At 40.5% G+C, this 23,560-nt stretch overlaps 1 protein-coding gene across 3 annotated transcripts in view; it reads right to left on the bottom strand.

The window, feature by feature from the left end:
• Positions 1-3,104: 3,104 nt before the first annotated feature.
• The window catches only part of LOC129814041 (E3 ubiquitin-protein ligase HECW1-like), a 59,445-nt gene continuing 38,989 nt past the window's right edge, over positions 3,105-23,560 (bottom strand). For all 3 annotated transcript variants that reach the window (XM_055866801.1, XM_055866800.1, XM_055866802.1), the window contains 18 exons: positions 23,144-23,294; positions 21,319-21,443; positions 20,980-21,113; positions 20,573-20,758; positions 20,198-20,332; positions 19,932-20,037; positions 19,736-19,832; positions 18,886-18,969; positions 18,686-18,789; positions 18,410-18,524; positions 18,125-18,238; positions 17,682-17,834; positions 17,247-17,345; positions 16,677-16,806; positions 16,346-16,492; positions 8,490-8,604; positions 6,430-6,628; positions 3,105-6,220 (listed from right to left, as the gene is read on the bottom strand). In XM_055866801.1, coding sequence (XP_055722776.1) covers positions 6,109-6,220; positions 6,430-6,628; positions 8,490-8,604; positions 16,346-16,492; positions 16,677-16,806; positions 17,247-17,345; positions 17,682-17,834; positions 18,125-18,238; positions 18,410-18,524; positions 18,686-18,789; positions 18,886-18,969; positions 19,736-19,832; positions 19,932-20,037; positions 20,198-20,332; positions 20,573-20,758; positions 20,980-21,113; positions 21,319-21,443; positions 23,144-23,294 — 2,306 coding nt within the window. In that variant the 3' untranslated portion in view covers positions 3,105-6,108. The remainder of the gene's footprint in view (positions 6,221-6,429; positions 6,629-8,489; positions 8,605-16,345; positions 16,493-16,676; positions 16,807-17,246; positions 17,346-17,681; positions 17,835-18,124; positions 18,239-18,409; positions 18,525-18,685; positions 18,790-18,885; positions 18,970-19,735; positions 19,833-19,931; positions 20,038-20,197; positions 20,333-20,572; positions 20,759-20,979; positions 21,114-21,318; positions 21,444-23,143; positions 23,295-23,560) is intronic.

The raw sequence follows: 23,560 nt of genomic DNA on the forward strand, positions 1-23,560 counted from the left end.
AAATGCATGTTTTATGTTTCTGAACGATGCATCATGCTGTTTTGTTGACATTATGACCCGGTGATGGTCGATTTGACCCAGTGCTCCTCCCTCACCGTTTTTTTGCACAGTGAGGTGAGGAGCCATATCCCGGTTTACCCCGGTTCAGTCTAATAGAACTCCCACCTTGAGCTCATTATGTAGGTAGCCCAGGTTGAGTAGCTTCAAGGGATGACACTGAAACACTACGCCCTACTGAAAGATGGCATAGGATTGATGGTCATAGGAACAAGCATTAACAATTTCTTTATTCACTTTAAAAAAGTCACAAATTTGACTTTGAGTCAAGTAATGCTCTTGGGCTGATTACTAGCTATAGCCGATAGCTGTTTATGTTCTTTAAAATATGAGAAAAGGATATTTGATTTGTCTATAAATAAGCCTATTATTGTATCCAATGACAAAATAAAACGTCTCTATCGAAATAGCTTACAATTTACTTTAGTTAAAGGGGCAATGCAGTCAAAAATGTGATTTCCTGTGTTTTATATTTCCACACTATGAGGCTGGAATTATACTATGAAATTGTGAAAATTATGATAATACCCTTCAGTGTTTTCATTTTTTTTTAGCCCCTGCCTAATAGGACAACCACAGAGTAGGCACAACTTCCACAAATTGCCATTCTTTCACTTAAACAATGGGGATGAGCCAGAAAGATCTGTTTTAGGCTACACCTACTGGAATTCCTTACAGTTGTGTTGTTTGTAGTCAAAATAAATCACCTGGGACAACTTTAGAGAAGGCTCAACTTGTCCGACTGCTCAGTTCACTTGCCCCAGGCAATAAGGCAAACCTTACTAGGTTCCTGAGTTTTACCTGGTTACCATCAGGTGACCTGTGGTGCCACCTCTGCTGCCTGGTGATATCACTCAACCCATGCAAAACGAGCTAAAATTTCAGGCAGTATTTTCAAACAGCTCTTACAACCAAACTGCAAAGCATTCTAGTAGGGGCATTGCAAAAGACGTTGCTTTTTTTTAACCTGCTATGGTGAACTTCGATTGGTTACTCCTGCCACAATATCAGCTTTCCCAACTTTAGTCTCGGACTGTTCAGCTCCCTCACTCAGTCTCACATCCCAAAGCGTTCCCCCCTCCCATTCCACCATCTCTAGTGTGTAGTCCAGTCAGATGTGAGCTGCGCATTGAGATCTTGAAAATAGAACCAGAGCATCATTTTACACTTGAGTAGAGCAAGCCTCTAATGGACCCGGCGCACTCTGGCCAAGGTTTTGTTGCCATTAATAGTGGAGCCGGTGCGCTCACGCCCATGAATAGGAGCGGCTTGCACTCGGCAAAAGTTACACGCTGACTACACTGGCCACATTCGTGCTTTCGTGCGCGCCATCGCACACATGTTTTTTGGCTAGAGCTTTGTCGAATTTTGGTCCGGAGTCTACAAAATCGTGTTTCTCTACTCCGACTATTAACACTAGAAAAGCTAGGCATCTTCCAATCCATTTCTGAGCCAATTTATTATAACAATGTAATAAATACATTTCATATATGCTAATGCAAAAACTCATCAGTTGGTTGTGTTTGAGGGTTTTAGGTAGGCCTACCTTTAGAATACCAAGAAAAAAAACACCCCATGCTATATGTAAAAACTAAAAAACATAAAACACCACAATTCAAGTGTTAAGCACCATCACAAATAAATTCATTATTATTTTGTTAAGGCAGGTCTTTAGATTATGATTTTTCAGGGGGTGCTGCACCATCCTAAGCACCCCTACTTCCCGCTGCTATGGTTAGACCTACAGTTGATCAGACTGATACAGCATGTCAGATCCTAATATTTAGGTGAAGGGTTGCTACAACTTTTCTGTAAAGAGTTTTTGCTTGTGTCTGGAGTGAGTTATTTTCCCATTTGCTAAAATAATACTGGAAGAAAGTGGAAAGCATGCTCTGCTTTCTGTTGAGGTGCTCCATGCCCGACCCACACTACCTGTGATTTCCGTGAATCTGATTGGTCAACCCACACACGCACACACACACACACAACCTGCAGTACTCTGATGAGAAGGACTAATGCCACGTTCACATGATAGTCGGAATTAGGAAACTCCCAAATTTCTGACTTGCTAACTGTTTGAACGCGGCATGTGTATAACTACAACCAGTTAGCAAGTCGGAAATTTCGACTAGCACGTGAACGCGGCAATATTGCACAAGTTAACAAATTAGAAGGCAAGTTAGTCTAAAAAACAGTAGGCCTATTTTGTTCCTATTTTCAAAGCTTTTGCGTCCACATTTTTTATTAAACCAAATCAAAAGTGCGCTGCCTAGCTTTCAGGTTACACATCCCTCCCATTAGGCTCCATCAATTAGGTTCCTCACTCAGACCACTCCCAGACAGTCCTCGCTAAATTATTTCTAAGAAGCTATTTATGTTTCTTTTTGACCATTTTCATTGAAAACAAGGCAACTGTAAACATGTCAAGGATGCAGCGCCCCCCCACCCTTTGGCCAATTGAGGTATCACATTAAAGTTCAGTTAACTACTATAATTCTCACCTTGAGCCAATCAGTGTAATTGTGTAAATGCCAGATCTCTATGGCAAGACGCATCATTCACTCAAGTTTTGTCAAAATTGGCCCAGTGCTGTCTGAGATATTGCATGTGACTAATAAACATACAAACGAACGTACGGAAGGAGACAGATCCACTGTCCCTTCCCTGATTTCACAGTGGCGGACAACAGTCACAGTAAGGTACTTAATTGTTACCCAGAAATGATTTCATATTGAGATACAAACAGCTGCATTGGACCTTTTAAGAGGCATTTTAAAAGGGTGTTTCTATATGCAGAAACTCTGATGCAGGCATAGGTCAATTCAAAAGTATTTGTAATCTAAAATCAAATCCACTCCCATATGAGATTACTATGACCTTACCACAGATGAAAGTTATAATTATTAGTTATAATAATCTTTGACCGTAGTGTCAGTGGCTCTGCCACATGTGTCACAGTGTTCTCTAGTGGTAAAAGATAATGGCAGTTAACATATACTGGGGACATATCACTATTCTTTGACACTCATAAAACTAGTAGAAGAAAGTAGGTGCTTAACGAAGTGATTTTTTTATTGACATTCGTTAACAGTATATTTGCTTGAATTGAAAGCGCAGCCTGAGAATTACTGCATGTGAGCCCAACAGACAACCAAAGAAGACTGTCGGGCTAAAGACCATCTAGGAGGACATAGTGGGGACAGACAGTGAAACATATAGACCTCAGAGGGTTTCTGAGAACAAAATAATGGTTGTAAAACGTTCACTAGCTGCCATCTCTTAAAGAGGAAATATCATGTGAGATATTTTCAAAATAGGCAACAGATTGATGTTTGAAAATTGCATTGCTTGTTCTTCGCCACACAAAATGTGCATAGCATGAGACACATTTTCAACAGTAACGTAAACATACTGCATAAAAACATAGTGTAGAAAATAAATAAATAAAAATACATTAATAACTCCCTTCAATCTTGTACTGTATATCTGACATTTTGTCATTTCAAAATGATTTCAGGAACATCTTACTGAGTATATTATAAATTGTTATACATTTCCTGTATAGCCTTCCAATTTTATAATTGCAACTATAAATGCACTCACTATATATTCCAGAATCTTAATTGTCCAAGGAAAGGAACACAAGATAAAGTGAACAGATTGGATCAGAAACATAGGTCATGTAAGTACAGTAGTGTTTAATGTAAGTTTCTGGTGTCTCTCTTCTAATATCAAACTACTATAACGATGCACATGAAAAGATAGGACATATACAATTATTGAATTGGTCTGCAATCAACTCAGTTATAGGCTTATGTCTGTGTAACAGTGGCATGTTGTCATATACAGTGTTTTCATGTTAAGGCATGGCATTTGCAGACTATAACAGCTGTCATATCCTATTATGATAGTCGCTATAGCATATGTGCATTAAATGTCAACATGAGGGTAAATTAATAAAGCAACCCTGTGGGGTCTGTCCTAAAGGGTGTGGCATGGCAACCTGGAACTGACAAAAGACACTCCAACATGATGTCCATTTTGAGTCAATTACATTTTCATCATGTCATTGCACATATGGCTGTGGGCAAAGGTAGACATACAGGCATAAACTGAAACAAAATCAAACATGTTAACTCTGCTAAAAAACAAGCGGTGACAGGTCAACAGCATTGTATGCTACTGTATTTCTTTCAGCAAAAACTATATTTGCAAGTGGTGTTACATTTATAAACATTTAAAAATAGAATAGATTTTTGTTTGAATAGTGGTATACATATTTCAGGTGAGCTTACTAAGTGTTAACTCCTTACAAGTGCAACAGATATTCAGGAAGAATAAGATCCAGTACAATCTAAACACTATACCTGCAAATTTACTTCAAATTATCTCTCTCTTGGTGTTTGAAAATGATAACAAAAAACTTCAATATGTCCTGTTGTGTTTTCCATGCTTGAAAAATTCTTGTAAAAAACACATTAAAATATATATTTTTAAATTTCCAAAATAATGTGTGGTGTTATTCACAGTCTACCGTATACAGATGAAACAAATACAATTTGTGATAATGAAACATTCATAATATCCTGACTGAATTGTGTTGAAACAAGAGAAAATGCACCTCATGTAAACATCAAATGGTTTTCAAAATCAAGAGGGGAAAAATACGTTTTCACATGGAGCACATCAAAGCAGTTATTCTTCTGATCAGACATTGGTGATAAAGTGGGTTTCTTCACCTCCCTTCACTCTAATCACTTACAGTGAAACTGTGGTTTGTGTTAATTTCCCAATCAACATCAAGGTTTACATCAATTCCACATATTTAGCGATAACACATCGTTTTGACTTCAGTTACAGTGCAGTATAACAACTAATATCCTTAGAATCCTCGAACAGTCATTTTGCAATTGTGGGAGGGTCTTTGCTATATTTTTGAATCTCTCTTGATATATCACAATGTTCACAAAATCTTGGTAAAAATTATATTTATTTTAAGTTCTTTATGGACAATATGCTTTGGTTATTATTTTAGTAGTAATACCCTTCAGCAGCCATTTTGTCCTTGAGAGATGATGATGAGCCAGTCCTTTGCTGATGTCCTATCCTGGGATAATCCCAGTCACAGCAGTATTTGAAGTAGAATTGCTGAAGTTGGAACACAACGTTTTGATATAATGTTGGTTGTAGTGGTTCTTAACGTGACAGTTTTTGAGGCATTTTTCTCCCTCTTATAATGTGAATTGAGGCATTTCTTTAGTGATAATTGTGGTTGTGATAGATTATGTGACGATGCTAGCTGAGGCTGTTGGTGCAGAGATGGACTAGCTGATTCGTTGGTGTGATTTGTAGAGTCATGGCCCTGAGTACTGTTATAGGCTGAGGCCAAATAAGAGCTATTGCATACAGCTTGGTTACTTTATGCAATATCCCCTTAACAAAGGTACATTGTAACAGGTGAGTAATGCATGCGGTGGTGGTTGGCTTTTCCTTTTTCTTGTACACTGTACATAGATTGTTAAAAAAGAGAAACATACAGTCCTCTGGCTGTTGTATTGAAATGTACAGTAAAAAGGGAGTGTTGCATACAGTAGAATTCCCGGTCCTGAGGCACAGGATTCGACAGTAAGATCGTGACTGCTTTCCAAATGGAACCCTATTCCCTAGTGCAGGGTTCCGCACATGATTTTATTTACATGGACATAAAAGACTGTAAAAACACCAGCAAATCAGCTCCAAGTAATTTTAACTTTGGAAATCTGTTCCAAAGTATTCCCACGCATAATAGCGAGATATTGTGATCATATACAAATATAAGCAACATTTGAAGTGATTGTTTTAGTGAAATATTTATATCTGTTTGGGATTCTTGTGGTCAATTTGCAGTGTACTAATGATTTGTAATTACAGTATGTTCTGGCCCCCTGACCATCCCCTCAAGAAAAAATTGTCCCGCGCCTGAATCTAGTTGATGATCCCTGCCCTAGTGCAATACTAAGGGCACTATATAGGTAATAGGGTCCCATTTGGGATGCACAACGTCTTTCTCCTTCACTCAAGGCCAAAGGTGCTGGTCTCCTCCACAGCGATAAGCAGTTTATCATAGAGCATGGTGTAGGAAAGGTACGGAGGGAGATCCAGCCGGTTGAAGCATGTGTGTGCCCTGGAAGATAGATATACTGTAGATCATCAGCATTAGACAACCACATCAACTGAATAGTTTTTCGCCAAATGCGTTGTATGTGAAAGTTATGCAGGGGTTTGAAGGATAACATAATTAGGAAAGTTTGAATCCAAAGCATGTACAGACCTATAATAGCAGAATTGAATCATACGATTATAGTCTTGGGTAAAGAGTTTACTGTATATTACCTGGGTAGAGCGGTGATCTTGCCCCACTTCTCGATACAGAAGCGTCGCAGGCCATTGCTGCCCCGTAGCGCGGTGAAGCCCTCGTAGGGAACACTGGAGGTGCCCGTCACAAACTGCAGCAGACGCAACCTCTGCTCATTGTTGAAGCGCTCCACTGCCCCCCAGAACCACCGGATCACTATGTGGCTGTCATGGTAGCCTGCAATGGAGAAGGCCAACGGAGGTGGTAACTTGTCCCATACCGGATGTGCAGTAGCCAACTCCTTTATTGTTGCAATGCCATAGAAAAGTTGGCTACAGCATATACAGTTTAGGACCAGGGGCTACAGGGGGGCTGGTTCAACAAGGGAATGTGGCCTGTGTGTTCAGTCCATCTAACAAGATTGACAATTAAATGTGCACCTTATATCACATACAGTTGAAGTCGGATATTTACATACACTTAGGTTGGAGTCATTAAAACTCGTTTTTCAACCACTCCACAAATTTCTTGTTAACAAACTATAGTTTTGGCAAGTCGGTTAGGACATCTACTTTATGCATGACACAAGTTTTTTTTCCAACAATTGTTTACAGACAGATTATTTCACTTATAATTCACTGTATCCCAATTCCAGTGGGTCAGAAGTTTACATACACTAAGTTGACTGTGTTTTTAAACAGCTTGGAAAATTCCAGAAAATGATGACATGGCTTTAGAAGCTTCTGATAGGCTAATTGACATCATTTGAGTCAATTGGAGATGTACCTGTGGATGTATTTCTCAAGGCCTACCTTCAAACCCAGTGCCTCTTTGTGACATCATGGGAAAATCAAAAGAAATCAGCCAAGACCTCAGAAAAAAAATTGTAGACCTCCACAAGTCTGGTTCATCCTTGGGAGTAATTTCCAAATGCCTGAAGGTACCACGTTCATCTGTACCAACAATAGTATGCAAGTAATAACACTATGAGACCACGCAGCTGTCATACCGCTCAGGAAGGAGACGCGTTCTGTCTCCTAGAGATGAATGTACTTTGGTGCGAAAAGTGCAAATCAATCCCAGAACAATTCAAAGAACCTTGTGAAGATGCTGGAGGAAACAGGTACAAAATAATCTATATCCACAGTAAAACGAGTCCAATATCGACATTACCTGAAAGGCCGCTCAGCAAGGAAGAAGCCACTGTTCCAAAACCGCCATTAAAAAGCCACACTATGGTTTGCAACTGCACATGGGGACAAAGATCGAACACCATCCCAACCGTGAAGCACGGGAGTGGCAACGTCATGTTGTGGGGGTGCTTTGCTGCAGGGGGGACTGGTGCACTTCACAAAATAGATGGCATCAGGAGGAAGGAAAATTATGTGGATATATTGAAGCAACATCTCAAGACATCAGTCAGGAAGTTGACGCTTGGTTGCAAATGGGTCTTCCAAATGGACAATGACCCCAAGCATACTTCCAAAGTTGTGGCAAAATGGCTTAAGGACAACAAAGTCAAGGTATTGGAGTGGCAATCACAAAGCCCTGACCTCAATCCTATAGAAAATTTGTGGGCAGAACTGAAAAAGCATCAGGAGGAATGGGCCAAAATTCACCCAACTTATTGTGGGAAGCTTGTGGAAGGCTACCTGAAACGTTTGACCCAAGTTAAACAATTTAAAGGCAATGCTACCAAATACTAATTGAGTGTATGTAAACTTCTGACCCACTGGGAATGTGATGAAAAAAATAAAAGCTGAAATAAATCATTCTCTCTACTATTATTCTGACATTTCACATTCTTAAAATAAAGTAGTGATCCAAACTGACCTAAGACAGAGAATTTTTTGTAGGATTAAATGTCAGGAATTGTGAAAACGGAGTTTAAATGTATTTGGCTAAGGTGTTTGTAAACTTCACAAACACATATTACCCATAAAAACATGTTGGGCTAGATTCCCGTACCCACTACATTCACCATAGTCCTAGACTGTTTTACATTTTTTGTTATTCAACCTTTATTTAACTAGGCATGTTCATTGAAGATTCTCCATTAGCTAATGTCCAGTGATGTGCTTCACTGCAGTCTGCTCACCTCCTCTATACTCTGTGTTGTTCCTCCAGTCATTGAGGTCTATCTCAGCTGTCCCAGCAATGACCAGCTCCAACTCTCTGGCATCGAACACTGACACCAGCCGTGAGTCCACCACCTGGAGAAATATTGCAGGAACATAGAAAATTAAAAATGATGTAGGAGTGTACATACTGTATGTGACTCGTTTCAGGTAACTAGGCGTATGTCGCACATCACTACTTTACAGGAGAGGCATTTGAACATGAGAGAGAGAGAGACAGAGAGAGAGATTGCCACCCGGGCCTGCCTATGTAACTGCTAAACTGCTATCTGACTGTACACTGTTACGCATGATTGTAGCGGGTTTACTAACACGTTAGTTCTAGTAGCTATGTTGACTATGACGTGACAACGATGTAGGCTGTGTGTTAGCACGTCATGATATGAACGTTTGGTTTTCGCCTGGTCACAGACAGCTGATGTGTTGTGCACTGAAGTCAGTCCACAAGCGAAGGGATAAGGTGAGAGGAGGAGAGCGCGTAGATAGTTGCGAGAATGAATTATCTACTGTATATACAACGAGCAAAGTGGTCATGCTGTTTTTATGTGGCTGCTATGAAAGTGAACTGTTTGCATTTGATCAGGGGTGTATTTATTCTGCCGATTCTGTTGAAAAATGTTTCTTAAATGGAAGCAAACAGAATGAAATGGGGATTAAAAAAATACCAACATTTGTCCAATAGAAATTCACATTTGCAACTGTTGGACTAATGATTACACCCTAGATCAGCTAGATGCAGGCAAATCAAATCAAATGTATTTATATAGCCCTTCTTACATCAGCTGATATCTCAAAGTACTGTACAGAAACCCAGCCTAAAACCCCAAACAGCAAGCAATGCAGGTGTAGAAGCACGGTGGCTAGGAAAAACTCCCTAGAAAGGCCAAAACCTAGGAAGAAACCTAGAGAGGAACCAGGCTATGAGGGGTGTCCAGTCCTCTTCTGGCTGTGCCGGGTGGAGATTATAACAGAACATGGTCAAGATGTTCAAATGTTCATAAATGACCAGCATGGTCAAATAATAATCATCACAGTAGTTGTCGAGGGTGCAACAAGTCAGCACCTCAGGAGTAAATGTCAGTTGGCTTTTCATAGCCGATCAGTAGGCAAGAGTGTGCAAGGCGGTACTGAATGTGTCATTGTCTTTCACCTTGATTACTAAAGATTCTCTCGACCTGTGCACCTACATTGTAAACTTTAATTCATAGGCTACTGTAGATCAATAGCAACCTCATGATGGGTACAAGGAAAATGTGAGTATCATGTAGTAGCCTAAACCTATTGATGTTGCATTGAATTGGGCGAATGGAATATGAATGACAGTCATCCAATATGCTGTAATAGAAATAAGGCCATGCTAATAAAATAAATAATCATACTCCCTCGGCACTGGCCGCCACTCGTGTAGATAATACTTTCTACCGCGTCTTTTTTGAAAGATATCATGAAGAAGTACAAAAGCGTTGCTACTGCTCTCCACTTTCTGGAAGAAGATTGTGCCATGCTGACTCTCTGACTCTGAAAATGAATCAGATGATGAGGAAATCTCTGATGTCGGTAAAACATTTTCATTGAGTCAGATATTGTAGAGTCTTCTGATAACAGTGAGGGGGAAGAAAATCAGTGGAATGCCCGATGGAAACAGAGTATGATAGCGAAGGAGATGTTAAAAGTTCTGCTGTTCGATTGCAAATATGCGGAGGGAGTCGAAAAGAGAACACAGAAGGCTGTTGTATTTCATCTTCAAACTAAGGGCAACCATGGCATCTGTGACAGAGAGGGAAAAGCATTCATCCATGTATACAAGTAAGAGTCTAGCTAGCTACAATTTCAGATATTATATGTTTCTAATTTTGTCAGCAAGTTGTTTTCAGTGCAAGTTAAAGCTTACTGTTAGCTAGGTAGCTAACGTTAGCTGGCTGGCTGGCTCGATAGGTAACGTTACATGTATGATCTGTGTAGTAATATTATTCGCATCTCAGAAATCTATTTGTAATCTAGTTATAGCCTAATGTTAGCTAGCTATGCATAGTGGCTAGCTATGACAATCCGTATGGGTTGATATTATTTCCATATTCAAAACAACTGGGAACTCGGGAAATCTCAGACGTATAACTTCAGTGCGTTAAAGACAACTGGGAACTCAGAAAAAAACAAGCTCCAACTGGGAAAAATCATTTTGAACAGTCATCCAACACGGAATTCCATGTAGGGAACCCGGGCCTCTTTTTCTAGAGCCCAGACTTTCCGACCTGAAGATCACTAATGTCATGATTTGACCTTGTATTTTTCCAAGTTCCCAGTTGTCTTGAAAGCACCATCAGGTTCATTGTTTAGCTAGAAGCTATCAGGTAGCTAATGTTAGCTACCTGATAAGATGGCGCCGGAGAAGAAGGCTGACATTTAACGTGCCCCCAGCCGATTGTTTTCTTGTTCATTTATTCGCGTTGATTGTAACTTATTTTTTACTTATTTTGTTCATAATGTTGCCGCTACCGTCTCTTATGACCGAAAATAACTTCTAGACATCAGGACTGCGATTACTCACCACGGACTAGCAGAATCCTTTTTTTCCGTTCATGACTCTGACGAGTCCGAAGCGCAGGATATACTGCCGGCAGGATAAAACAGCGGCGTCTGGTAAGACAAGGGGCGGCGGACTATGTATTTTTGTAAACAACAGCTGGTCCACGATAACTAAGGAAGTCTTGAGCTATTGCTTGCCTGAGGTAGAGTATCTCATGATAAGCTGTAGACCACACTACCTACTGAGAAAGTTTTCATCTGTATTTTTCGTAGCTGTTTTACATACCACCACAGTCAGAGGTTGGCACTAAGACAGCATTGAATGAGCTGTATTCTGCCATAAGAAAACAAGAAAACGCTCACCCAGAGGCGATGGCACTCCTAGTAGCCAGGGGCTTTAATGACGGGAAACTTAAATCCGTTTTTACCAAATTTCTATCAGCATGTGGAACCAGTGGAAAAAGAACTCTGGACCACCTATACTCCACACACAGAGACACATACAAAGCTCTCCCTCACCCTCCATTTGGAAAACCTGACCATAATTATATCCTCCTGATTCCTGCTTACAAGCTAAAATTAAAGCAGGAAGCACCAGTGACTAGATCAATAAAAACGTGGTCAGAGGAAGCAGATGTTAAGCTACAGGACTGTTTTGCTAGCACAGACTGGAATATGTTCCAGGATTCCTCCGATGGCATTGAGGAGTACACCACGTCAGACATGACGTCGTCCCCACAGAGACCGTACGTACATACCCCGACCAGAAGCCATGGATTACAGGCAGTATCCGCACTGAGCTAAAAGCTAGAGCTGCAGCTTTCAAGGAGCGGAACTCTAACCTGGACGTTTATAAGAAATCCTGCTATGCCCTCCGACAAACCATCAAACATGCAAAGCATCAATACAGGACTAAGATCTAATCCTACTATGCCGGCTCTGACCCTCGTTGGTGTGGCAGGGCTTGCAAACCATTAGACTACAAAGGGAAGCACAGCCGAGAGCTGGCCAGTGACACCAGCCTACCAGACGAGCTAAACTACGTCTATGCTTGCTTCGAGGCAAACAACACTGAAACATGCATGAGAGCACCAGCTGTTCCGGAAGACTGTGTGATCAAGCTCGCCGCAGCAGATGTGGTGAGTAAGACCTTTAAACAGGTCAACATTCACAAGGCCGCAGGGCCAGACGGATTACCAGGACATGTACTGTGAGCATGCGCTGACCAACTGGTAAGTGTCTTCACTGACATTTTCAACCTCTCCCTGTCCGAGTCTGTAATACCAACTTGTTTTAACTTCTTTGGGCTGCAGGGGCAGTATTGAGTAGCTTGGATAAAAGGTGCCCATTTCAAACGGTCTCGTACTCAATTCTTGCTCGTACAATATGCATATTATTACTATTGGATAGAAAACACTCTCAAGTTTCTAAAACCGTTTGAATTATATCTGTGAGTAAAACAGAACTAATTTTGCAGCAAACATCCTGTCAGAAAGTGAAAAATCTTAAATCGAGGCTCTGTTCCAGGGCCTGCCTATAAATGTGCTTGATATCTATTAGTATATATTAGTAGAATTCTAACACGGCGATTGCATTAAGAACTAGTGTATCTATCATTTCCTATACAACATGTATTTTTTAGTAAAGTTTATGAATAGTTATTTGGTCAGAATAGGTGAGTGTCAGAAATATATCCGGACATTCTGGGAAAAAGATGCTAAGTTTTCACAATGTATAACCACGGATTTCAGCTCTAAATATGCACATTTTCGAACAAAACATAAGTGTATTGTATAACCTGATGTTATAGGACTGTCATCTGATGAAGTTTGTCCAGGTTAGTGAAAAATTATATATCTTTTGCTGTTTTCTTACGATCGCTAACTTTTGCTGCTGATAAATGGGTTGTGTTTTTGGTTATTGTGGTAAGCTAATATAATGCTATATTGTGTTTTCGCTGTAAAACACTTAAAGAATCGGAAATATTGGCTGGATTCACAAGATGTTTGTCTTTCATTTGCTGTACACCATGTATTTTTCATAAATGTTTTATGATGAGTATTTAGGTATTTCAATTTGGTCTCTGTAATTGTTCTAGCTGCTTCGGTGCTATTTCCGATTGTAGCTGCAATGTAAAACTATGATTTATACCTCAAATATGCACATTTTTCGAACAAAACATAGATTTATTGTATAACATGTTATAAGACTGTCATCTGATGAAGTTGTTTCTTGGTTGGTTCTTGGTTAGTTTGGTTGGTTTTGTGCATGCTACCTGTGCTGTGAAAAATGTCTGTCCTTTTTTGTATTTGGTGGTGAGCTAACATAAATATACGTGGTGTTTTCGCTGTAAAACATTAAAAAAATCGGACATGTTGGCTGGATTCACAAGATGTTTATCTTTCATTTGCTGTATTGGACTTGTTAATGTGTGAAAGTTAAATATTTCTAAAAAATATCTTTTGAATTTCGCGCCCTGCACTGACGGGCTGTTGTCATAAGTGTACCGACACCGGCCTGCAGCCATAACAGGTTAACTTCTTATGGCTGCAAGTCAAAGTGCTGAGTAGCCAGTGAAATCGTGCCCATTTCAAACGGCCTCCTACTCAAATCTTGCTCGTACAATATGAATATTATTATTCTTTTTGGATAGAAAACACTTTCTAGTTTCTAAAAGAGTTGGAATTATTTCTCTGAGTGAAACAGAAGTCCTTCTGCAGCACTTTTCCTGACCAGGAAGTGAAATGTCAGAAATCGATGCTCTTTTCAACTTGATGCCTATACATGGTCTTAACACTTAGGAGTCTGCTGACACTCTATACGCCTTCCTATTGGTGTAAAGAGGATGTCAGAGAATAATTTTTTTTGCTCCTCTTGGTCTGTGGTGGAAAAAAAACTATTTCTTTGACGTGACCGTCCACATCCGGTACTCTGAAGGAAGTGGGATTGACTTCTGTTTTGCCTTGGTAACGAACGGCTAACGTCTCCGGCGCGAATTTTTTTTGATACATGTGACCATATCATTGTAATGTATGTTTTTTCAATATAGTTTAATCAGATGATTGAAACTTTATTCCGGAGTTTTGCCGTGTTCCGTCCTCTGACTGTGTTTACGTTGGAGAAATTTATGTCACTCGGCTAGTGCCAATGCTAATTGAAGAGGGACATTTGCCCTTCTGAATCGAAACAACGACTCATCTGGACAGAGGACACGTTCTTCAACATTCTGATGAAAGATCAGCAAAAGTAAGACCCATTTTATGATGTTATTTCATATATCTGTCGTGCATGTGAACTGGCCGTGGGCGCCCAATTATTTCTGTCTATTGTAGCTACGCTAATATAGCAATACATTTTGTTTGCGCTGTAAAACATTTAATAAATCAGAAATATTGTTTGGAATCACAAGATGCCTGTCTTTCAATTGCTGCAGACTATGTATTTTTCAGAAATGTTTTATGATGAGTAATTAGCTATTTGACGTTGGTGTCTGTAAATATTATGGCTGCTTTCGGTGCAATTTCGGATTGTAGCTGAAATGTAAACTATGGTTTATACATGAAATATGCAAATTTTTCGAACAAAACATATGCTATACAATAAATATGTTATCAGACTGTCATCTGATGAATTTGTTTCTTGGTTAGTGGCTATTTATATCTTTATTTGGTCGAATTTGTGATAGCTCCTGATGGAGTAAGAAACTGATGGAGTTAGAAAAGTTGTGTCTTTTGCTAACGTGGTTAGCTAATAGATTTACATATTTTGTCTTCCCTGTAAAACATTTTAAAAATCGGACATGTTGGCTTGATTCACAAGATGTGCACCTTTCATCTGGTGTCTTGGACTTGTTAATGTGTGAAAGTTAAATATTTAAAAAAAATAGATTTTGAATTTTGCGCCCTGCACTTTGAGCTGGATGTTGTCATAAGTGTACCGGTGTCAGGCTGCCCCCGTAAAAGGTTAAAGGAAGTCCCCTGAATGCTCATTTATTTTCTGCACTATGCAATGATATGTGCAGCAACCATGTAACGCTTTTACAACATACAGAAGAAGTGCACTGGTTATCAAAGGGCCAAGTATTGACACGTTTAAAAAAAAATTGGAGCAAAATTATTGATTATTATTATTTGTGCCCTCGTCCTATAAGAGCTCTTTGTCACTTACCACGAGCCAGGTTGTGACAAAAACTCACACTCATTCTTATGTTTAATAAATGTATTGTATAGTGTGTGTGGCAGGTTTACAATGATGGCAAAAAACAGCATTTGAGAGTGCGCTGACCCTGGTGCTAGAGGGGGTACGCAGCTGAAGGTTGAATGTTTGGAGGGGTACGGAACTATTAAAAAGTTTGGGAACCACTGGTCTAGACAATAGTGACCCATCTACTTAGATAGATGTGGCTGGGGGATGGTTATAGCATTTCTTTCACACGACCCATCAATTTAGACAAGTGTGTCTGGGTAAGAATAATTTAATATTTATAAAATATTTATCTGGGCACTTTCTATTTTTGATATTGCTACTATGCAAATATGCAAGTAACCATTTCACTGTACCGTTTACACCTTCTGTATCCTGTGCATGTGACAAATAAACTTTGATTTTATTTGACATAGTCTGTTTTTGCCAGAGACGATAATGTGAAGAACAACATGACCTGCACCAAAATCAGATTAGGATATAGGCCAAGGAATAGATAGTGTATTTTTGCTACTTCTTTCACCACTTCTATTCTTGAAATCTTTGGTAGTTTACTACACTACCTTACTCACTCTGTTTAGCACATGGTCTCAAATGTGAATCCTTAAAGATATGGGTGGGGCTAAGGCTTAAGAGGGTGTGAAGAAGAGCTCTCCAGTAGGTGTACCAAAACATTCAAGGGCCATTTTCTCAAAAGTGGGGTTACAAGTTTATTAACTTTCAAAGCAGAATTACTTTCCCATTGTTCCTCAACTGCAGAGTATGACATACCATTTTCTAGCTCTGAGTTTCTACTTTTATCCAATATAAAAAACACAATTTCAAATAATTGTTTCAAATATGTAACCTGAGCCGGTCGGGTCACATACAGTATTTAGACACATTGCTCCCATCATTGATTTGTTGATTTCATTTGATAGTCATGTTCTATTGCATTCTAAGAAACTTTAAGAAATCATATTTGAAGTGCAAAGTGAAAACCCTCTTAAATCATAGCAAGGCTGGAAAAACAATAAACCAAATTGGAAATATTGGGGGGAAATCATGCCATGGCCAATGGTTGTTTCCCTGAGAGTGTTTGCTCTACCTCATAGAAGCCTCTGACCAGTGCCTCTGTCTGCTGGACCACTCCTCTCTCCACCCTCCATTTCACCATGCGGTCAATGTACTCCTTCTTATTCTTTTCTGTCACATTAATGTGGGCCCCTCCAGACTTCAGCTCTCTCTCTGTTACCTGCCCACAAAGAGAGTAATATCCATGTAACAATACAGACAAACTTTATAATGGAAAAGTCCCCATGAAAATGTACAGTATATTGAAAGATATACACTGTAAAAAAATAACATGTTATACAGTACTTCAGCTTGCTATGGGTTTATGTGTTTAGACACTGTACGTATTAGTACTTCACACATACCTGTCCGAAGACTTCCTCATTCACAGTGAAGGTAAGGTCCAGCACATCAGTGATGTCATTGTCTTTCATCCACTGTAGACTCTGATGGAACTCCTCATCTAGATACTCCAGATCACTCAGGTCAGTGGCTCTGCACAGGTAAACATATTTATCTCACACATGACCTTCTGTGGGGTTCACTAGCTATTACTGCACAAAGCAATCCATTGTCTTAAAGTAAATTAAGGGGAGTGATTACCTCACTCACTAGCCTGAGGTACATTTGCTTCGTGTGTAAATGTAAAGAATGCTGATTCCGTCAGTTGTTGTAGCCTATCATCATCAACATCCAATCTGGAGAGACTTTTCTTTAGTTATCACGCTAGAAAGTCAATCTGGCTTGACTGTGTTAAGTCTAAAACTACTGGCAACATTTATGCCTGATTGCGCACTAATCAATTCTGGATAATTTTTCTTTCGTGTACGTGGCAGAGACATTTTTCCATATAGAAGAATTGTAAAGGCCATTTCAGACAGACAGAGACAGAAACACAGACAGGCGGGCGTGCAGGCAGACAGACATAAACTCACAGTCTGAGGAGAGCCTTGTAAAAGGGCCGAGTGAAGAAGGCATCCAGGAGATACTGGTGGATCAACGCCAGTCCCAAAATACGCCCACTAAATCGGAACCTGCACAAAAACACACAGAGACAGGTCTCACACACAATTACAAATCCAATGCAATGAAAGTGTTTAGGTCTCATCACGAGACATAAAACCCATTCATTTTCTGTCTCCAATAAGTAAACAAAGAAGAACAAGCCCATGGTCATGTTCATTAGGACAATGGAAAACACTTGAAAACGCTTTGCAACAGAACACAAAAAAGAGTGTTTCTTATTTGACAAGTCAAGGTCGTCCCTCACAGTTAGTCAGTTTTCTTCCCTTTGGTGCCTAATGAACACAACCCAGGATTCATGAGTTTGAAATAAGTTCAAACACAGGACGAACAGATGTCCTCCTCACCATTCCAGATGGTTCTCTACGAAGGCGGACATGGGGCTGATCTGGACGGTGTACGTGTCGTTGGCTGAGTACTCAAACAGGCCGTAGTAGGGGTTGAACAGCTCCTGAGACAGCAGGAAGAAGAACTCTCTGGACGGCCCACTGTAGTCCAGCCTGACGGTGTGGGAAGAGAAGAGACCAGTTATCTGTCAGTAGCAGTCAGTGATGCTAGAAGAATGAAACAGACATGCACTATCCTCTATATAGCCCAAAAACTAGCAGTTCATTCTTTAAAAGATGAGAGGGGGTTCTTTCTTGACATATGCATTACTTTTTCAAGTAACTTAATTGAATTCCATAATTGTAAAGACATGCACTTTCATGCAATGGTTGAACTCCACAGATCAAAGTCCCTCTTTGTTGTAATGTCTGTGTTCAGGTCAATAGAAGCAGCTTTGGCTTACCCCTCCTCTCCTATGAAGGTGATGTAGAGCTTATTCCTCTGTAGTTCCTTGCGTGAGTAGGCCATGACCTGGTTAAAGGTACCCTCCAACAGGTGGTCTCTCCGGACAATAAGCCTGGAACACAACAACATCATAGGATGCTGAGCAACACAGACATGGATATACAATATGGTGCTAATTTGCACACACAACCCTAAAGTTTCTTAGAAACAGTAGGGTTGTATAGAGCTGTAACTATATTTGAAAAGGGTGTGAGTGATCATGTTGCTGGACAGTTTTCCTTACTTGATTTTTCCTGGGCCCTGGCCATAGCCTTTAGCCTCCAGTTTCCTGTAGAAGTTGCGTAGTTTGGCCTCAAAGTCTCTCCGGTACGGGGCAGGTGCTCTCGCTCTCGACATTCCTGTTGACAAGCGCATTCAACTCCATGACATGAGACACAGACCACACCAGGATAACCATCTGTGACGTTTTTATTTGACCAATTCTTGTGAATTAACCAAATGTTCTTGTGTGTACATTTTCAACCCACTATCTCTCCATTTGTCATTAGTGCAAACCCACCTGGAGAACTCTGTGGTGAAGACCCAGGTGAACAACGAGGAGAGAAGCTGAAGCCAGGATGGAAGGAGGGTGGAACATATGACATGATTTCCTCTTCAAACAAGCTGCATAGAGAACCAAAAAGTCACAAAAATGAAAATAATTACAATACTACAACACAAAAAAAAAAATCTGGGGTAATATGAACAGTAGCATCCTACCTCAATAGTATCACCAGGTCTGCATCACAAGCCAGTTTCTCCAGTCTTTGGGTGCCCTCTGTTCTGATGTAGTGGATCTTTTCCCTGCAAGCACACATTACATTATAATCTGGACTAGACTGGGTAGGTGTATTTTATCAAACCTGACATAGAATAGAATAACTTTATAATCCTTATTACTGTGTAACTATTCCTATAATTACAGTGTAACAAGTACTCATTATTACACCGTACTTAGGGTTACTTCAGGGTTAGGGTTGTGGTTGAGGCTGGGGTTAGGGTTGAACCAGGATGTGGACATGAAGCTAGGGTTAAGGTCAGGGTTAGGATTGAGGCTCGTGTTAGGGTTGAACCAGGATGTGGACATGAAGCTCGGTTTAGGGCTGTGGTTGAGGCTGGGGTTAGGGTTGAACCGAGATGTGGACATGAAGCTAGGGTTAAGGTTAGGGTTGAGGCTCGTGTTAGGGTTGAACCAGGATGTGGACATGAAACTAGGTTTAGGGTTGTGGTTGAGGCTGGGGTTAGGGTTGTACCGGGATGTGCACATGAAGCTAGGGTTATGGTTAGGGTTGAGGCTTGGGTTAGGGTTAAACCAGGATGTGGACGTAACGCTAGGGGTTAGGGGTAAGGTTAGGGTTACTGCTATAAGTAATAATGAGTAATTACAAGACTTGTTACACTGTAATTACATGAGTAGTTACACATTAATAAGGGCACTAATGTAAGGCGTTACCCTTTATTTTCCCCAAAGGAACCAATACAGTGGTGAGTGAGAAATATTCACATTCTCTGAATCTACAAGGTCCTTATTTGAAAAACAAATCCAATTCATCCCCTAGTGTTAATCTACCTCAGGGAATGGTTCCTGGACAGGGCTGGCTGGCGCTCTGTTAGAACTTCTAGTATTCCAGGCTGACGCAGGAAGACCACTATCTTCTCATTATAAGCTGTGAGTGGAATTGAGTTCAGAAGACAGACTTACACAACAGAAACTATATGGTAAATGTGAATTATGACTGTGTTCTTTGTGTATGTACAGTACACACCTTGTGGCACTGGGTCTGGGGGATGCTGACTCCGTATTGCTGCCACCACACTGTTCCCTGGCCGTGACAACAAGGCCACACCTCGACTACGGGAGACCTCAGAGGCCTGAAAAAATACATATGAAAAAAGGATCAATTATAAACAAGCAAATACATAAATTCAATTCCATATTTCCATCATTCTAATACATGATTGGCCCCAATTAAACAGTTACTACACTTAAAAACAAGGAAATGTCTTCTGTGTGCTGTTTGACTCTCCTGACCTCTCCTGCGCTGTAGCTGCGTAGTCTCTGCAGGTGCTGCCTGTGGGTCAGGTGGTTGGGCAGGCAACCGTTCTGCAGGGGGATTCTGGGGTCGATGAACGTGGTCGCCCGGCTGTTGTGGTCCACAAAGAAGTTCTGGACCAAAGAGAAGATGTTACAGGTAAAAACTTACCAAAGTTAGAAACACAAATCTAAACACTGCTGGATCTGAAGGCAAATACCAAATCAATAGAATCATTAGTATACTTATTCAGCCCACCCCACCCCCTCATTTTCCCCACATATTTTCCATCTTTCAACCAAGGCACAATCAGCCCTTATGTGAATAGGTGGGTGAGTTATCTGTGGATGAAGTGAGGATCTTTGTCTCTGCACCTTGCCCTGAGGGTCAGTCTTGATCTCCCAGCCCCGGGGCAGTTCCAGCTGGGCGTCAGCGAAGCGGTTGAGGAAGGTGACCAGGTCTCTGTTGTGCTGGTACCTCTCAAGGTTACGAGCATCTCTACGAATCTTCAGGATCATGTGCTTCAGGCACGTACTGCTGGTGAACATGCGATAGGCCCCCTGAGAAGAGAAGAAGAGCTCGGCATGACCATGGGAACTAGAAACACCATATGCAACCAATCTGAACCAAAATGGAAGAATATTCAACATCTGTTACTAAAGACTACAATATGTTACTAAGCATTGATATTGCTGTTCAAAGGGAAATTATGATTATTTGTCAGGTGAGTCATGCTGACTGTGTAGAGTTATAAATGTCCACTGGGGAGACAGGTACTCACATAGTTGGCGTGGAGGACAGTGAAGAACTCTGGGTGTGTGATGAACTTCACCGCTGGGCTCTGTAGCAGAGCTGTGATTTTCTGACTGTTGACTGGAGATGATGATGATGAGGAGGAGCTGTCTCTTCTCAGCTCTACACACACACACCAGGAGAAACAAAGGAAAAATTCACTGAATGGTGACTGTTATGTACAATGTTGTATGTATGTAGTACTTTAAGTCTCTCACTAAACAGGATCTGTGTAGACCCATTAGTTCTACAAAGCAAGACTACACTTAAATAGCATATCAGCTTATTGCGTTCTGTAATTGTGACATTGTGGTGTGGTTCTACTCACCATTAGCCATTGGAGGAGAGTCAGGCTCACTGCTGTTGTTGTTCAGGCTTGTTCTCTCACTCCTGCTTCTGCTTCCTTCATTCTCACTCCTGTCTGTGGCCATGGTCCTCTGGATGCTCTGGTACCTGACAAACACACCAGCACACATTTACCAAACATCCAGAAATCAGAGCAGCGCTGCCTGCATATAGACCAATTATTTAAGAGTGCAAGAAACTACTGAACATGATTTATACTATACTATACTCATATACTATACTCATATACTATCTCTTATCTGAGTACGTTTACATGCACAGTAATAGTTTGATTCTAAACTGACTATGGCAGTAGGCAGATTACGCAGTAAACATGTAAACACCTTACTCTGCTTATCTTAATTGGCGTAAGGTCAACATCGAAGTAAACACAGGCAGATTAAAACAACTTGTTTTCAGAGCAGTCTTTCAAATTATTAGAACATGTAAACACCTTAATCGGTGTTCCAGCGGTGTATTTGATCTGTGTATGTGCTAGCACCAGCCGAGCGAGCCTCCCTCTTTACACCGAGCGAGCCTCTTTAGCCGAGCGAGCCTCCCTCTTTTGATTTCGAAACAACTGAATGTATGCGTCTTAGAAGTAGTTTTCACATACAAACTTTATATGTCTGAACTCAAAAATAACATGGACGCTGTGGTAGAACGTTTATTTTGATTGGTGATTTTCTGCATTTATCAGAGTGCATTCAGTAGCCTGATTTCAGATCTGTCCATGTAAACAGGATTATTAAGGAAATTGTTCTTCTTACAAAGCATGTATAAACATTTTAATCAAACTATTATATTAATCTGACTTTCAACAATAATTGCATTATTGTGTGCATGTAACTGTCAAATCCAGCTTGAAAGGTCCTAATTTGTCTGGCAGTAATATTTAGTGCAGATTCTTAATTGCTCATAGGGATAAAATACAGTTGTATTCCATTGAATATTGACTTTTGTTATTGAATTCAATGTTAATTCATCCAGAGAAGAGGGGCAGAACTCAAGCTTGTCTCTCTGCCATTTTGTTCAAGCTTATACACAAAGCCCCAGAGAGAGGAATTGAATTTGAGACCATTGATCAATGGATTATACCACCATAATAGTCTTCTACACATGTAAAGTCTGACAATGAAAAATATCTCTGACACAGCCCCGACACTGTCCACTGCTCATGCTTCCAATTGGACACGCTTCTCATTCCAGACACACACAGCGAATTCCACCAGCGCAGCAATAACCATTTAAATGAATTTCTCCTCCCTCGCTTCCTGTCTCCCCAATCCCGTTAAGAGATTTCATGCACTGCAGTTGTATAATAACACTTATGCAATAACACTTATTCACAGCCTGTTCTGCACATTTCTCATTTGATTTTTACTGTCAAGTAATTCTTTCTCCATCCAAAATATCTCAGGCATTTGATGGAGAGTTCTTATAGTAATGGCTCTAATTTAAGCCCCCCAAAAAATCACACCTTACATAGCAAGCAGCCACAGCACATACCAAATGTTCAGCACACAAAATACTTTGGTATCAAAGAGATTCAATCATTTTATCTTAATACAAAACTCCCCAATACTCATAAATAACTGAACCATTTCTATGAAAATCATCCAAAAAAAGAGATGCTTTACATTCTTCCTACAACCACCAAATGGCCCTTCTTAGTTGTGCTTTTTGAACATAAAATGAAGAAACAATCCCAAAGGTATCGTAGTGACTACAACATGACTACAGAACTGTGTTTTGCACACTGTCTCCCTAGCTCTCTTCTCTTTCTTACCCTCTACCCCTTCACTCACCTTCTATTGAGCTGTTCCATCTGCTGAACGGATCCGGACCTCCTCATGCCGTCGGGCGTGGCTGCTGAGGTGGGTCTCTGCCACGTGGTGGTCCTGTTGATGTGGTCCACATAGAACACACGACCATGGCTGTCCACACGTGCCTCCCAGTCTACACACACACACACACACACACACACACATAAGCAAACAAGAAAATGCACATCCAGAGGCGGCACTCCTAGTGGCCAGTGATTTTAATGCAAGGAAACTAAAATGGGACTTGCCTAAATCTTACCAGCATGTCACCTAGAGGTGAAACAACTCTAGATCACCTTTACTTCACACATAGAAACGGATACTAGACTAGACTAACCCTCGCCCTCCATTTGGCAAATCTGACCATAACTCTATCCTCCTGATTCCTGCTTGCAAGCA

The sequence above is a fragment of the Salvelinus fontinalis genome, chromosome 17 (assembly GCF_029448725.1).
Source record: "Salvelinus fontinalis isolate EN_2023a chromosome 17, ASM2944872v1, whole genome shotgun sequence".
Lineage (NCBI taxonomy): Eukaryota > Metazoa > Chordata > Actinopteri > Salmoniformes > Salmonidae > Salvelinus > Salvelinus fontinalis.